The 16,934-nt window shown below is 48.3% G+C and overlaps 1 protein-coding gene and 1 long non-coding RNA gene across 6 annotated transcripts in view; both read left to right on the top strand.

Moving 5' to 3' along the window:
- LOC132248372 (uncharacterized) overlaps positions 1-7,373 on the top strand; it is a 34,514-nt gene extending 27,141 nt beyond the window's left edge. Inside the window, exon 3 of the long non-coding RNA XR_009459551.1 lies at positions 7,256-7,373. This is a non-coding gene — a long non-coding RNA (uncharacterized LOC132248372). The remainder of the gene's footprint in view (positions 1-7,255) is intronic.
- Positions 7,374-12,256: 4,883 nt separating this feature from the next.
- The window catches only part of USO1 (USO1 vesicle transport factor), a 90,447-nt gene continuing 85,769 nt past the window's right edge, over positions 12,257-16,934 (top strand). For 2 of the 5 annotated variants that reach the window (XM_059722353.1, XM_059722352.1), the window contains exon 1: positions 12,257-12,406. In XM_059722353.1, coding sequence (XP_059578336.1) covers positions 12,341-12,406 — 66 coding nt within the window. In that variant the 5' untranslated portion in view covers positions 12,257-12,340. The remainder of the gene's footprint in view (positions 12,407-16,934) is intronic. The other 3 variants (XM_014611570.3, XM_059722354.1, XM_006273715.4) reach the window with 2 other exon arrangements.

Genomic DNA, 16,934 nt, shown 5'->3' with positions numbered 1-16,934 from the left:
TGGGGTAGCGCCAGGCTCTTCCCGGCAGGGGCTGAGCCAGGCTGTGCTTGGGGCAGGTGGCGGCGGCACTGGGAGGGGGCCACAGGGTGGCTGTAGCCACTCCAGAATTTTGTGTAGCCCCCCATAGCCCCCTCCCAGCACTGTTGCCACCTGCCCTTAGCACAGCGCGGCCCATCCCCCACAGGGAACAGCTCAGCACCAGCCTCAGCTAGCAGCAGCTTGCTCTGTCCCGCACAGATCTGGGGGCACACGCATCCGTGCCCTCCCAGGGGTACGCATAGCTGTGGGAGCCGCCCCCTGCACAGCTTAGTCGTGCGCCCTGCCTCAGCTTGGCAGGCCCTGCCCCAGCCCCAGCCCCACTCCCTCCCCCACTGCTGGGCCAGCCCACCTTCGCCCTGTGCACAGATCCAGGGGCACACACCCCCATGCCCTCCCAGGGTGCATGCACTGGTGGGAGCTGCCACCCCCTCCCTATACCCCCCCCCAGACAAGCCGCTTGCAGCTCTGTCCTGCGCTCTGCCCTGGGTGTGCAGCCCCAGCTGTGCAGCCCGAGTCCCACTTGCTCCCTTACTGTGGGGGCCTCAATTTGTCACCCTCCCCCCCCCCTTAAAAGGAAGGAAAAAATATAAAGGGGTACCTGAGCTGGAACTTTGAGAGAGAAGGGGTACACTTGTTAAATAAGTTTGAAAACCCCTGCTTTAGGGGGAAGTGGATGAAGTCCTTATCTGATGTCAACTTGTGGCTGTTTTCTGGCAAACTTGCTTTGTTTAAACAAAGCCTCTCTTTCAGCTGTCCAGAATCGAGTTCTCCATGTTGCTATATACCATTTTAATTAGTATGTGTAACAGGTTTGCAGCCCCAGGGGTGGCTTTGATGCACCCTGGTGGCCACATGACTCCTGCCCTACTCTGGCTTCCTGGGTAGCTTCCCTTTTCTCTTGTCTGCCATGCCTTGATGTAACTAGTTGATATATAGGAAGGGAGGTGCTCTCAGTTGCCTTAAGGGCTATTTATGGTCTCCTCTGCCCCTACAGCCATGCCCATGCCTTGGAGATGTCAGGGTTAATCACTTGCAGGTCAGGCCTCCTTAGCCCCTCCACCTTTTTGCGGGCCTTGGCCTTCCCAGCCTCCAACTCTTTCCTCTAGGTGTCCACCTTAGCCTCGACCTACTATGCCAGACCTGGCTTCTGGGCTCCAGCCCCTGTCTTGCCCCTTCTCAGGCTCTAGGCCTCTGGCCCTCTTGGCTTCAGACTACCTCAGTCACCTTTCCATACTCAGCCCTGTAGGCTTCATCTGTCTATCTCCGGAGCCTGGCCCCTAGCAGGGCTCAAAACCATAGGTGGCAGAAGGCCAGGGATAACAGGGCTTAGCCCCCCAAACTAATTTTGTGGCAGCTGGTAGCAGTGCCACACCCTACCGCCATAGCACCACACCCAGAGCCCCTGTCACACACTTCGCTGCTGCTGCACATATAGCACCAGCATGTGCCAGCCCGCACAACAGCCCTGCAGGAGGGAAGGGCAGGGCTTGGATAGGTGCACTCTGCACCACCTAGCGCCCCCCCCCCCAATAATATTTTATCTCACCACTTATGCTCAAAACTGCACATGCCCCTCAGGCATCAAAGTGACTTGTGCCTGCCCCAGGCAGGCTTAAACCTTCATGTACCTTCAGGCACTCTGTGGTCTCTAACTCCCCCAATAGCCATACCTGGTCTTCTGGTTTAAACCAGAAATCAGAATACAAGGCCACTGGCTATAACTAAACTAGCTCCACACCGAGTTCAAACATAAACATCAGCATAGGCAACACATAGGGGAGGACACAGTGGGGGCGGGGGGGGGGAGAGACATGTGCTTCCCCCCTCCTCCCCCCCAGGGCCTGCGCCAGCACCTGCAGAAGCTTGCCAGCTCCACCCCCAATGCTGGCAGCGCCTGCAGGTGCCCCCCCCCAGACTCGGGAGGCTACAGTCGCCCGTGAACACTAGCGCACTGGCTATACAACAGAACTCTCCCTCATACTGGGTTATATTTCCCTGCAAGCCATCAGATCTTTATGTTCAGTTCCCAGCATAGTTCAGGTATTATCAGCCAGTCACTCTCCTGCAGTCATCCTGTTCAGGAGCTCTTCTCCCTGCCATCTGTAAGGCCAGACTGATTGCTTGATCTCAGAAACTGGCTTTATGTGCCTCCTCAACCCTGCCCCTTCCTGTCAGGTGACTCTAGTCACCCACAGGGGTTTCCACTGGGGCCTGATGGCCAGGGATCCTGATTTTAACAAAAATCCCCGATTTTCAGATTAAAAAAGTAACCCCAAACCCACGTTTTTCTAAGTTTAAAATGAAACACCACTAATCTCTCTCTCTCTCTCTTAATGAAATGCTGGATGAAAAGCATTTTAATGAAATGCTGGATGGAGTGGATGGGTCTCCATGGAGACTCCCCCAAGACCCCTGTTTCATTTCAATGGTGGAAGAATATGAATTTGGGGTTACTTTTTTAATCCAAAAATTGGAGATTTTTTTTAAATCAGAGAAAACCAGGATCCCCAGTGATCTGTGCTCCTTATTTCAGCCATGTCGCATTGGGGACTACCCTGGCAAGCACAGTCAGAGTGGTGAGGCCCAGAGAGGCAGCCCTGCTGCTGATCAGGGGCTGGGCATAGGCATGACTGGGACACCTGAGGGTTGGTACTTATTTGCAGGGCTGGTGGTGGCACAGACAACAGAACCACAGGCACCACGTCTGCCCCTTACTTGCCAGTTCATGCCGGCTGTGAATTGGCCAGTGTGCTGGGATGGATGTCATAGGAGCGTGCGCCCCATGCCAGCCAAGGAGGAGAGCTCTGGGAGCCTGGAGGATGGAGCCTGGCTGCAGGATGGCCCCAGCAGGGGTGAAGTGACTAGAGCAGAAGCCTGCTCACCAGCCTGGAGGCTCAGGGGAGCCTCTAGCCCTAGGGGCCCTAACCCAGCAGGAGAGAGAGAACAACTCAACGTGATGAAGCCCCAGAGAAATGCCATCTCACCTAGAGAAGCATTGGAGTGGCAATTGTGATTTCTTTCTGGGTGGGGGGGAATCTGGGAGTACCAGCACCCTGGTGATTGGCTAAAGGGAGGGAGAGCAAGTTACTGTTAAGTTCAGTATTTTTTTCTTGGTTAAAAGCAGGCTGGACTGGCCCACCGGTCATGAGCGCTGAAGACTAAAAGACTGTGTTGGGGTCAAAACATTAAGCCTCGGGCTTGGAATGGGCTAGGAGCCATTCATAGGACTAATGTTAAGGGGATGTGACTGACTGGATGGCCCTGGGAGCAGTGAAAGAGCTTGACAGTGGCAGGCAGTGCAAGGAGAGAAGACCCCGGGCACTCTGTACTTAGCTCCAGTACAAACTGCCTAGTTAGCGGGCCCCATAGATAAAGCAGATAAGGGGCAATGGCAGAGCCATAACTGGCGAAGTGTCTCCACACAGGACAGACACAAACCACGTGGCCCTGGTTGTTGATTTAAGTCTGATACAGAGAGAGACTTTAACCTACCAGCATTGCAAATCATAATTGACCACAGTGAACTAAGCTGACTGCTGGCTGTACTACCTTTTCCCCCAGATGGTCTGTGGCCTGGTTACTCTGTGACACCTGGTTAACATATGGACGGGGTGTAAGGCAAGGAGGAGTCCCAAGGACCAGCAACTCAAGACACTTGTGAGAGCACCCACAAATAACCAAGGATCCCTCCCTCTTTCTTAAAAGATCAAGACGTAGTGGGTATGCCCTGTGAGTGGAAGTCAAACTGTTTGGCCTTGAGACCTGGCACTCAAGAGGTGGGAGTGCCTGGTCCCGGAGACAGAACCAAGTTGGGCATGGCTGTCCTCAAGCTGTCTTGGTTCTCCTTCTCCATATGAGTCACACAGCTCTCTGCTGCTGTGCTCTCCCCTCTCTGGGGGAAAGCCGAATGCCTGGACCAGGCAGTGCCACGGGTTGGATAAAATTTTTTGGCGGTCTGGATCCAGCCCATAGGCTGTATTTTGCCCGCCCCTGGGTTAGGTAGGAAAGGGATCCTATTCTGGATAAAATATGAAGACCAAGGATCCTGGTTTTCTCTAATAAAAAAAAAAAAAAAAAAATTCTCAAATTTTGGTTTTAAAAAAGTAACCCCAAATCCACATTTTTTTTTCCATAATTAAAATGAAACACCACTAACAGATAGATTGAAACACTATCTATCTATCTATCTATCTATCTATCTATCTATCTATCTATCTGTTAGTGGTCTTTTATTTTAATCATGGGGAAAAATGTGGATTTGGGGTTATTTTTTTTAAACCAAAATTTGAGATTTTTTTTTTAAATCAGAGAAAACCAGGATCCCTGATGAAGACAAAACCAGCAGTCTTCAGCAAAATGGAAATGCTGAAACCTACCTGTAAGTAGTACCCCCGATCTGTGGACATGACCCATTCTGCAAAAGCACATTATAGCATGTGAATTTTGTCAGCTGTAATACTTTCTAAGTATTTTTATTCATGGAAGCACTTAAAAACAAGGAGTAGCAGAACTGACAGAAAAGTTCTATGTGACCTTCTTCCAGCTAGTAGCAAAGATATAGAACTGGTTTGTAAACCATATGTAGTATTATGTAAAGCTATTAACTATCCAGGATTTACAGAGATGGTCCTGAATTTTAGGATTGTATGTTGGTGTCCCCAAGGGCTCCATGAAACAGGACCTTCTTCCCAAATTTTAAAATTTGCTCTTGGATTGGGATCTGGCAGTATCCTGATCAGAAACAACATTAGGGTAGGTAAGCTATCTAATTACATGTCTTCCAGCTGGTCAGGACCACCCAACATTTCAGTAGCAGTCATGAAAGTGACCAGCAGCATTTAATTTCACACCTATTGTTAGTGTGGCCATTTGGTAAAATTAGGGCCCCCTCCCTCCCCTACCCAACCTGATAGAACAGATGCAGGAGCAGGTTTTATCTGCTGAAATTTTGCGGCACAATGTTGTCTGACGTGTTGGGAATGCAGTTACTCTATTTCTAGTTCAAGAGGTAGCTCACAGCTATCTCCCAACCCAGAAGTAACGTTGGGGTTGAGACACAGTGCTGCCCTCCTGCCAGCTGAGTTGCCTTTCCTCTCAGCCCCGTGTGACCATCACTATTAGCTCTGCTGAATGAGGTAGATCAAACCAAAAGCAGCATAGCAGTGTTCACACAGTACTATGCCCAAGCTAATTAGCTCAGCCTTATAGCAGAATTAATTATTCTGTTCGTGGTGCTGTACTACACTGACTGCAGTAACTGGAACATGAAGCAGTATGAACTGCCTTCAGTTCTGTTACTCTGTGGAGTGTCTGTGATTCTGTCCCAGATCTTTTCCCCCTGAAAGCTGGTTGCTTTTAAGTATTGGGATAAAGAAGTGGTTAATAGATTATGTGCTCGAAGGAAAGTTAACCAATGAATCATGGTCAGAGTGGAAAGGAGTTCTTGTATATGTGCAAGTTACCAATCTGACAACGTACCCAAGAGACATCTTAAACAAACAATTTTGAGGGGACTTCCATCATAACACTGCACAAGTGCTATTTCTAGCATAGTGAACATTGATAGATAGTTTGGAGTATCATGTAGCAGTTCAGTACCTGAGTTGTTTTTGCTTAAGTGTGCTGCTCCTACAATGTTTGGCTATAAAAAGTGCAGCAACAGGGAAAAACTGACTTTTAGAAGTAATCCAGACCCTCAATTTAAGTTTTTGAATCCCTCTCTTGTCCCATCCCACTAGAACCCTTCCCAAGCCTCTACTTCCTCTTATTTCTTATGCCACTCATGCCCACAACTACATTAATCCTTTTGCATCATGTACCAGGGATAGACTTTTTAAATAAGAACATAAAGTCTATTCCCGCATGCTATTTTTTTTCCCTTGCCCAATCCCACCCACAACAATATTTATTTCCTCCGCATCCACTAGCAGGGCCTGTGGGTCTCTGTGGTATTGCAACTCCATTGCATGATTCTATATGCAATCCTTACATTTCATTTAATCTCAGAACAGCATTTATAATAAGAATCTAGTCACTGCATTTAACTGGAATAAAATCTATTTTATACAAAACTAAAAATAAAATACAAGAGTAAAATGGGAAGCTGCCATCTTGAAATTTAAAACAAGATCATAGAATTCTGATTCCATTTAAATACATGCAAATATGGGGCCTTGCAAAGTACTTAGAAAAGGAAACTTAAGTGACATTATTTCTACAAAATTTAGATTTTATCGATAGTAATAAAACACACACTTTTAATGCTTATTTTTGTGCAGGCTGGGGTCAGGCCCCGGGCCCTTTTCGTCGCTCTGCTCGCGGGCTGTGGCCGGTAGCCCGGGCAGGCCGGGTCGGAGGGGGCGGGCGCCGAGCTAGAATTAGGCACAGACACGTAACGGTTGATTTTAAGATTGTTTACTTACACCGAGATGGTCGCGGTGCAGGCTGAGAACTTGCTTGAGTTGCGGTTACAACAGAAAACACGAACACACGTGGAGTTTGCTAGGCTCCATGCAGACAAAACACGAACAATCACGTGGAGTTTGCTAGGCTCCACGCAGACAGAACTCCGGATGTCCAGGATAAGCGCGCATAAAACTCGTTGATACGTCTTATAGTAGGCTCCATTTGAAGACGGGAAGAGGTGGGCGGTGGATCAGGCCGCCAAACTCCTCTGGGCAACTCACAGGGTTTCTATTACCCTGCTGCGCACACCCAGAGTCCCCACGAGATGGATGCGGAGTCCTCTTTGGCTTGGGCGGAAACTGCTCAAGCCTCTTATACGGCTAGCAGGCCAATCGCTAGCCGCCACGTGTGAATAATTTAGCACTAGCCAATTGCGGGGCACGAATTTGCATACGACAAGTGGGAACTCTTTGCACCGTGCATTTCTGTGTTGCAAAGGAAATGCACCCTGCAAAGACAGCTGCAAAGTGGTGGGAACACTCCTTTGCACGCGGGTTCTCTGCGCAGCAGAACCCCTCCATGCAATGAAGCTGTAAACCCACGGGGATAATTCTTAGTGCCGAAGCACACACAAAAAAATCAGACCTTTGGGTCATGACAATTTTCCTTCTCAATAAAGGGGAGGGATGCAGTTTTTTTTTTTATTTAAACACCAAAATGTTAGAAAGAATTAAGAAAGAGTTGGCAACTGAGTAGCACAGAAAGTTTTGAGAGAGTATGTTTTTTCAACTGCAATTGTTTCTTTTCATAGATAATCTTCAAAGTTGCTGGAGCCTTACCGAAGGATGAATCAATGGACACTGAAGCTGTTATTTCTTTTAGAGAATAGCAGGACTGGTCTCTTGTCTTCTCTCACTGCGCAAGTTAGTAAATACACGTAAATACAGAAGTTTTACTCTCCTTATTTATCTGATTTCGGTCCAGATTTTGGAAGACTGGATGAAAGTTAGTCTTGCCAAAGGCAGCACTACAGGCAGGAAGAGTTCAAAATGGACAGTAAGTTAGACTTTCTTGAATATGGATAGTGACCCTTTTCTTTCTCCTGGAAGTATGAATAAGATTTTCTTTTCTGACTTCCACTGTAACTTAACCAAAATCTACCATTGGAGCAAGTTTGGCATAGTTCTTACCAAAGCAACTTATTAAAGATAGTATTTTGGTTTACTAAATATCACCATCTGCCCAAAGTAAAGAATGTAACAAGGAGAAAAGAAAGCAAGCTAACCCCTGACAGGATTTGTCTAATCCCTAACCATATACAATATACATGCTACCTTCAGGCAATTTCAAAATATTCTAAGCAAAGAATGTTTTGATGGGGTGTTTGGAAATTAGGGCAGAGAGGAGAAATGGTGGAGAAGAAGGTAATATAAATACCTGTCAAAAGGCATTTCTCTGACATAAGCATATTAAATTTCTATGGCACAAACTCCCTGGGCTGCTCAATGTGACAAAGCACAGAAGAAAGCCTGTTTAATCCACTATTCTATTTGACCTTGATCAATGGCAACTACTTTTAAGAGAAATGCTAGAATCCCAATGACTAGGAAATGAAAAGTACTCAGTCCAGAGAGGCCAAGTTTATAAATGTTGATGGGAACATTTGGCTTATGCAAGGAATTTTATCCCACCTAAGGTCTATGTACTCATGATTAGCAAAAATACATCCTCACTCTTGGAATTCTGTTAGATGATGACTACAGAAGCACTGAATTTCACAGCGTAATTAATTATATGACACTTAAACTGAAAAGAAGAATGTGGTTTTTATTATGACCTTCCCCTGTATTTTGTGGAGACATAAATAAAAACAAAGCCCTTGTAAAACCACAAGCAGAGAGAGGTAGTTAGCTTTTAGTCTGAATCAGGCAGAAGACAGGATAGATTTGCACCCCATAATCCAGGGGTAGGCAAAATACATCTTGTGGTCTGGATCAGGCCCACCAGGCCATTCTATCTGGCCTGTGGGGCCCCTCCAGAAAATAATTATTACCGGCCCTTGACAGCACCTCTGAAAGCTGACAGGAGGCCGGCTTTCAGAGGTCACATGCCATGGGACCGGGCAGGCTCTGTGCTTCCACCTCCCTGGGCTCTCAGCACTCCAGCTGGGAGTCCCATGTGGAGGCACCAAGCACAATGGTGTGCAACTGGACAACTGGTGAGTGGGGAAGGGAGCTCCTGCCTGCAGTGCCAGGAGCCCCGCGTGGAGGCACAATGCCAGCTCAGCTTGGCCTGGCGGCATGCACTCCTGGCTGCAGTGTCAGGAGCCCCACATGCTGGCATGGAGCCAGACCAGCCGGCTTGATGGTGCACAGCTACTGGAAGGAGAGCTGGAAGCTGCAGCTGGTGGCATGGAGCCTGCCAAGCCCAATGGTATGTGCATGTGTGGGGGTGCACCATTGGGCTGGGTTGGGCCACTCTGTGTCTTCATGTGGGGCTTCCAGCACTCAAGTGGAGAGATGCACATGGAGGCACGGAGCCAGCACAACCCAACTCAGTGGCACACACTCCTAGCCACAGTGCTGGAAGCCCCGTGTACTGGTACAGAATTCAACCCAGCTGGCCTGATGCAGCATGGCTCCCAGAAAGAGAGTCAGGAGCCACAGGTGGTGGCATGGAGCCTGGCTGGCCCAATGGCACATGGATTGGGAGCCATGGAGAATCATGTGCCATTAGGCCAGGCTGGCTATGTGGCTCTCCGCTGAAGTGCTGGAAGCCCCACATGGAGGCATGGAGCTGGCCTGGCCCGGCCTGATGGTATGCAGCTCCCACCTGTAGTGCTGGGAGCCCCACTTGCTGGTATGGAGCCAGCCTGGTCTGGCCTGAAGGTGCACCCCAGTGGTCTGGGCCAGGCTGGTTCTGTGCCACCACTTGCAGCTCCCGGGACAGCCAGAGCTGCATGCCACCAGGGGGCTCTGCCTGCCTCAGGACAGGAGCACCCCAAGGGCCTGCTGCCTGTTGTTGCTGCTGCCACCACCAGTGGGGGCTGTGCACAGTGGTGGGGGGGAACCCTACACCCACCCACACACACTTCCACCCCCTCCACAGACCCTACCCACAAACCCCACACTCACCCACACCCCCCACACCCCTTCACAACCCCCCCACGCACACCCCACACACAATATATAAAAGTAAGACTTTATTTTGAGCTATTATGCAATCACCTCTATGCTATGCAAATACATGTAAATCAGGACACAACATTTTTTTAAATAATTAAAATATATTATAATAGATGTTTGATTTTTAGTATATACTTTGTATTTTTTTCTAGTTCCAAGATGGTAAACTTTTGGAGGCAAGGTAAGGGACTTCTGGTGGCAAAGGTCAGGGGTTAGAGGTGGGACTTCTGGTTTCAAGATGACAATCGGGGGGGTGGGGCACCTGTTGAGGGGCAGGGCTACCCTTGCAGCTCTTGACAGCTCACCAAAAGTCGTTAAGGGGCCCTCCAGCCAAAATAACTGTCCACCCATACTATAGACTAACTAAATCAGAGATTTATAGCATGAGCTTTTTGTGAGCCTGAGCTTACTTCATCAGATGTGATGTCATCATCAGCATATGATGAAGTGAACTTGGGCTCATGAAAGCTCAGTTGATACATCTCTGATTTAGTTAGTATCCAAGGTACAAATCTACTCTCCCTTGTAAGTGCTTATTTTTTTAAGCTGCCTTCACAACACTGCTACTGCAGCCAGTCTCAATTTTTTTTTTCTCTTCTCAGAAGGAAGTACACCCAGGCTTCTAATTACTTTAGGTCTCTGTTTCTCAAATCTTTTTTCTGCTATCACTTTTTGGAGAGGTGTTAGTGGACCAGAAGGCAGGTACCTTGACTTAATGCCAGTGACCACACTGGTAACCAACCAAAAGATAGAAGAAATGGAATAGTGTCACCTCTCCAGCCTCTCTACATATTATACCAGAGAATATGGCCCTCTATGTTCATCCTTCTCTCATACCTCCCATAGGTTGCCATGAAAAAGGGAAGATTTGGGGAAATATATACTGAAATGCTAACCAGGATGGATTCATGTGGAGCTGCACAGTGCCATAGCAACAAAGTTTGGTGCCTGAGGCAAAACCTGCAGTGGCAACCTGCCCCTACCCTGTGCACAGATCTGGGGGGCACACACTCCCCCCCGCTTGTCAGAGGGTGCATGCAGTGGCGGGAGCCGCTCTTTCCCCCATCCCCGCACCCTCCAAAATGAGCCACTTGTGGCTTCCTCCCGCCCCAACCCCTATTGGCACTCTTTTGCTTTGGCACCCAGGGCGGTCACCCTGCTCGCCCCCTGCCTTGTTACGGCACTGGAGCTGCAAGAGGGCTCCACATGCACTTGGTGCGTAGGTCAGTGTGTCTGCAGGAGCTGAGGGCTGATGTTGGGGAAGGACGGGAGCAGAGTCCTTGGGTTTTCAGTTAGTCTGTGTGGAAGAGACTGCCATATGAACAGCAGTGGGAGTCAAGGTAGGGTTTGGACTCTGTGTGGGGGAGTGCTGGTCAGACACGAGGTTTCTGCTGTGCGCTATAAGGGCTGCTAGTCACTATGAAGTGGTGACTGATTTAAACTGTGTGGGGGCATGTGAAGTCTGAACTCTTCATTCCACTGGTGCGAATGACCCTCTCTCCTTTTCAATGGCCTTAATGTTCCCCCAATCAAGCTATCCTTTCTTCTGCAATTAAGCTGTCTGTTAGCTGCTCCTGGTAATCTTGCTCCTATTTCACAGACCTGCGGATTGTTTTTAACTCTAGCTAAAAGCAACTAACTGGGATGTGGAAGTAGCTTTTAGTGAGGCATTGGATGCACTGCCAAGATACTTAAGGCTAGATTGTTTTACAAATCTGAAACAGAGATATACATTTTATTCTAATGGTTATAGGACCAGTGAAGCAACATCTTTTTGATTATTTTTGCCTAGCTGGTTGTGTTTTTATACGCAATATATGACACAGCAAATTAATGCACATTCCAAGAACGTTATATTTGTTTCTGCTTTGATCTCCAACTGAATAATACAGCTCTAGGCCCCTGGCATATGAGTAAATGCTCTAGCTTAGCATCACAGAAAGCAAGGGTTGGAAGGACCTCCGGAGGTCCTCTATCCAACCCCTTGCTCAAACAGGACCCTCCTCAACTACATCAGCTTCTTTTGAACTGGGGAAAAAAGGCTGTGTTGTATTATACTTCCTATAGGGTCATAGAGAAGCAGGGCTGGAAGAGACCTCCAGAGGCCATCTGGTCCAATCCCCCTGCCTGGGGCAGGATCATCCTTATCCAAACCACACCACACAAACCCTGACACAAAACGCACAATACCTGAATCTATGTGTGTGTGTACATACACATACATACACACACACATATATATAGGTTCAGGTGTGTGTGCATGTAAGTGTATACACAGAGACACACACATACCACGGCAGCCCACATGTGTGCGTGTGTGTAAATAAATACAGTGACGTATCAGGCCACCTGCCCGCTTTCCAAGCCCCGGGCCAGCGCAGGGGTGCTGGCGCGCAGGAGGCGATGGGAGGCGCAGCGCGGGCCGGAAGCTGGGGCCGTTGCCGGGCGCCGGGGGCTAGTGCAGCGGGTGGAGCCGCGCGCCCAGCGACACGTGACCGAGGGCAGGAGGACGCGTGGGGGGGGGCCAGCGGTGGCCGCGGCAAGACCTCGAGGAGGGCGGTGCCGCCCCGCCTCTCTCGCCCTTTGAGCGGCCACGTCAGTGCCACGTCCCTGCGCAGGCGCTGGCGGCGGGTTCCGGCCGCGGGGGCGGGGAGCCGGGAGCGGCCGCAGTTGTCGTCGCAGCCGAGCCGGGCCGGGCCTGCAGCGCGGCTATGAACTTCCTGCGGGGGGTGATGGGGGCGCAGAGCGCCGGGCCGCAGCCGTCTGGCGCCGAGACGGTGAGTGTGGCCGAGCCCCGCCGCCGGTCCCGCTCCCTCTCTCCCCCTGGCGGTGCTGAGGCCGCAGCAAGGCGCCCTTTCTGTCTGGAGCCGCCTTGGCCCCCGAGCCCGGGCTCCCCGCGCTGGGCCCTGCCGCGCCCCCGAGGCGCTCTTCTGAGCCCCGCGCCGCTCGGGCGCCGGCTGTAGTGGGCCTCCTGGGAGACCTGGGGCCAGAGCAGGGCTTGGCTTCCGGGGAGGAGGGAGAAAAGTCAGGATTTCTTGTGTCGTTCCTGCTTCTCGAGGTGAAAGGACTCGGCTGCAGTCGGATTTCTTAGGGCTAAACGTGCACCTCGAGGCCAGCAGGGCGAAGATAAGCCACTTCCTGTAGCCAGTAGCAGGGAAAAGGTGAACACAGCCAGCAGTGCCTCTGGCTGCCCTGGACTCCCCACCCCGGGTGCCCTGGACACCTGTTTTCAGCCCAGCTGATTGTGCCTGGCCCTCCGCTCACAAGCTCCTGCCTGAGGAGTCCCACGCAGCCAGGTGTCCGAGCCACTGCCCCAGAGTCCCCTTACATTGCAGAGGATGCTGTGGGCTGTGTTTGGTCTAGGTGAAAGCTGCTCACCTGAGCAGCTGGTTTCTTAAAAGTGAAGAATGGAGCATCTCCATATAGACTTGAGGCTCTGACTTATTCAAACCATACGATGTGTGTGAAGTCACTTACCATAGCTTTTTATGTCAGGAATGAATCAAATGTTCAGTAAAATGTCAAAAAACTTCCAGTTAGGCAGCTGCCTCTTCCCTTTATGAAACTATTTTCTAAGTTTATTGTCTGCATAATCAGGTCTACACCTTGATTGTGGTACGTGGGTACCATATTGTAGCCTTGCCTTTTGGGGTATGGGGTGGGAGGGGGAATTAGATGACTTTGGAAGCCATAAGTGTTTTGACTAACAAATTGAGAATGGGAGGGACCTTGTGAGGAAGATATGAAATAGATGTCCTGTATCTGCAAACTTTCTGTGACAACAGAAAAGCTCAGGTTAGTCTGGTAACCTGTATACACTGGTGTTGCATACTTTACTAATAGTTTTTCTTTTCGTTTGTTTAATTATCATAGTCCTTTTTTGGAGGCTTAGTAGCTCTTTTGTGATTGGGATGAAATTTTTTAAGCACTTAAAGTAATTCTTTTTGCTATACAGACCTTCATATGTTACCCAAGGGCTGGTGGGAATCCAAGTGTTATGCTGAAGATGCACATTGGAACACACATTAGCTAGTTTTATTAAAAGCTAGTAACTTAGAAGACACAAGAATTGTCACAGCAGAGCAGTAGAATAGTAGGATGTTCCTTCCACAGATAGATAAGCGATATGGTTGGGGGAGGGCTCACTCATATCTGTGAAGTGCCTTAAGCTCCTTTATTTTTTTTTTTATCGAAGAGTGAGCTAAATATTGCCCTGTTCCATTTCAAATCTAGCATATGAATGAACTGGTAACTCCAAACCTGAATAGCAAGCTGGCCATTGATACTTTTGGAAAACAACTTTTCCCCTAGGAGCTGAGGTGTTTTTTATTCCCAGTAACTTAGAATGACTTATTGCAGGTTATTACCTTTACACAGTTAGAGATGTAGCTCCCCTCTCTACCTTGTTTGCCATCCTGAAACAAGTTTTGCCATGTGTAGATGGCTTAATACAGGGGTTTTAAGCCAGGAGGTACCCCTGGGGGTACTTGGGAAGGCCTCTGGGTATTCGGCAGTGGGCGCTGCCACCATTTCTGCTGTCAGCATGCTCACTGATTGCCCACTGGGGGGCACCCCCCCACTTGTTTACTGGCCACCAGGTGACTCCTTCCTTCTTGACTGGCTGCCAGGGGTACACTGACCCCAAAAGGTTGAAAACCCCTGGTTTAATACATTTTTATTTCTCTCTCTTTTTTCATCATTTTGTGTGGGGGCCAAATAAAATATATAAATCCATACAGCCAAATCTTGGAGTCTAGCAGAATTCTGCAAGTAATTACCGAGGGGTGGGGTGTCTCTGTCTCTTGTCCCACCCTGCTGTCTTCTGGCCATGCAGCAGTGGCGGCAGTCCCAGAGCTGCTGCTGTTGCAACCACTGCTGTGTGGTTGGAGCTGGAGCAATAGCAACCATGTGCTTGTGTGACTTGGGCAAAATTGGGCCTGGAGCGGGGGGTTGGGGACAACAGTTGCTGGCAGGGATAAGGTTTGGGGGGGCCACTTGGCTCCCTTGCCACTTGCCTCTCACTCTCTGTCCCCCTGCCATTGGGGGTGGGCATGAATGTAAGATGACCTACTTTCTAATAATTAGATTCTATACATGGAAAGTTATAACATTTATTTTCCAAGAATGGAATACAGTTATTGTAGGGTCTTCTAAATTTGGAGTCATCTTGCAGTCAGGTAAATATGATCCTTTTGCTAGGTCAGTTTTGCATTGCTGCAGGATTTTGTAGTTTTTTGTTAAGAAAAAAAAAATTCTGGCATTAGTGATAGTAATGGATTACCCTAAAGGTCTTCTCTGCATTCTTTTTTGGGGCAGAAACCCCCCAAGACAATGATTGTAAAAACATGGACTGTCTTGCTGTTTGCAGAGGTATATAGAAAAGGCTGATGGTTGGACTGAGATGGAGAGTTTCTAGCCTGAGCTGATCCTATGGTAAGGAAAGCAGTGTTTCAAGAACAAACTTAGTTTTAATACTGCATAAAAACACTTAGAAATTGGTGTTTTTGTGAACCTTTTGCGTAACATTTACAAAGCTTAAACAAGTAGGACTCCTTGGTTTATAAGGTGAATATGAAATTCTATTAATAACTATCTTTCGGGTGAGTAAACTGAGATGTAGAATGGCCATTGTCACATTGCAAATCAGTGACAAGGTTGGGAGTCCAAGCCCCAGGGTTAGATGTGTGATTCTCTGTCCTTGGCTTATGGTCTAACAGCTTTATGTTAAATTTTATGAATCGTTTACAGTTGTTAGCGATAATCAGTTATCTGTATCCTGGTAAACCAAAGCTGCTTCATTTTGACTGAAGAAAAAGGGCTTTGCCAGTTTAAGGGGCAGGAGGGGGTTGTACTATCTTGCAGTACATGCTGCATTAGGTACATAGTTTTTCAGGTCCAACCTTTTTTAACAAGTATACCCCTTCTGTCTCAGAGTTTCAGCTTGTACTCCTTCATATTTTTTTGTTTTTCGGAGAGGGGAAGGGGGGCTGCAGATCGAGGGCCTGTGGTGAGGGAGGGAGTGGGGCAGGCAAGAGCTGCTCAGCCAGGGTGGGGGCGGGGCACGGGATGGAGTTGTAAACAGTTCATCCAGGGGACATGGGGAGGGGGGGCGTGGCTCCTGCTCCAAGAAGGCATGGGGGTGTGCGTGCTATGAGATCTGCATGGTGGGGGCAGATAAAGGCCCCAGTGATGGGGGAGGGGGTGGGGTGCAGGAATGAAGGAATGAGACCTGCAGGGTGGGGAGGGGGCAGCTTCTCTCACTACATGCTCCCATTGGCCCCTGAGGGAGGGAGTAGGGCTGGAGCAGGGGCAGGCACTGCCCTGTCCAGTCAGATGCGACTGCTCTCCATATGGCCAGGCTGTGCTCGTGGCTGCCTGCGTGCTGCGCTACGGCTGCATGCGCGTGCACGGAATTCTGTGTACTCCCTGTGACCCTTTTAAGTACCCCTAGGGGTAGTGTACCCCAGGTTGACAACCACTGACTTAGATCACTGTCTTAATTCTGTTCTAGTTGTACTTTTTAGCTATTTTCCTAAGGAGAGCTTGATTCATATGGGTTGGTATATCGCAGTTAAGACATGTTGACTTCACTAATATGCTGTCCATTATGGTACTTGTGCTAACTGTCATGGTAGTTTACTAATGAGGGTACACTATAGCTATACCCCCTGTATTTAAGCAGTTATATAGTTCAGTTTATACTAGGAACATGCATTTTGTCCTTTGTTAGAAAACGGTGACTGATCTGTGTTTTACTGAATAAAATAACTAAACTCTTACTCATTTGTGTCATGGTGCATATAATTAATAAAAGTTGAAATAAATACATTGGTAGAGCTTCTTAAAATTATTTTATTAGCTAAATAAGACAACTAAGAGTTGTTAGTTTTTCCTTTGGCAGTTTAACAGCTACACTGAAAAATTCTGGATAAGGTTAAGCAGAAGGCAAAAGTGAAACTAAAAGTAATCTAGGAAGAATCTTTCTTGTAGAAAGAAAAGCATCTAACATTTGGGAAGATGTAAATACTAGCATTCAGTCTGTTATGAGATTGAAAACAATACAAGTTCCTATCTGATGTGACTTGTGCCATGTTTTCATCATATGCTAAATGTTTTAAAATAAATTATAACAAATTCAGCTATAATATTTTGTTGTAAACTTTAATCTTAAACTGACAGTGCTTTAAATTGGTCGTTATTTTAAAAGTTGAATTAACACCCTTTTTTGGGGGGGAAGACTGATTTAATTAATGCTGGTTTTAAAGTTGTCATTTCCATTGAGTAGATGACACCTCCAGATTTAAG

Source organism: Alligator mississippiensis, chromosome 2 (genome assembly GCF_030867095.1).
Source record: "Alligator mississippiensis isolate rAllMis1 chromosome 2, rAllMis1, whole genome shotgun sequence".
NCBI classification, from domain to species: Eukaryota; Metazoa; Chordata; order Crocodylia; family Alligatoridae; genus Alligator; species Alligator mississippiensis.
This window is presented reverse-complemented; position numbering and strand designations above follow the sequence as displayed.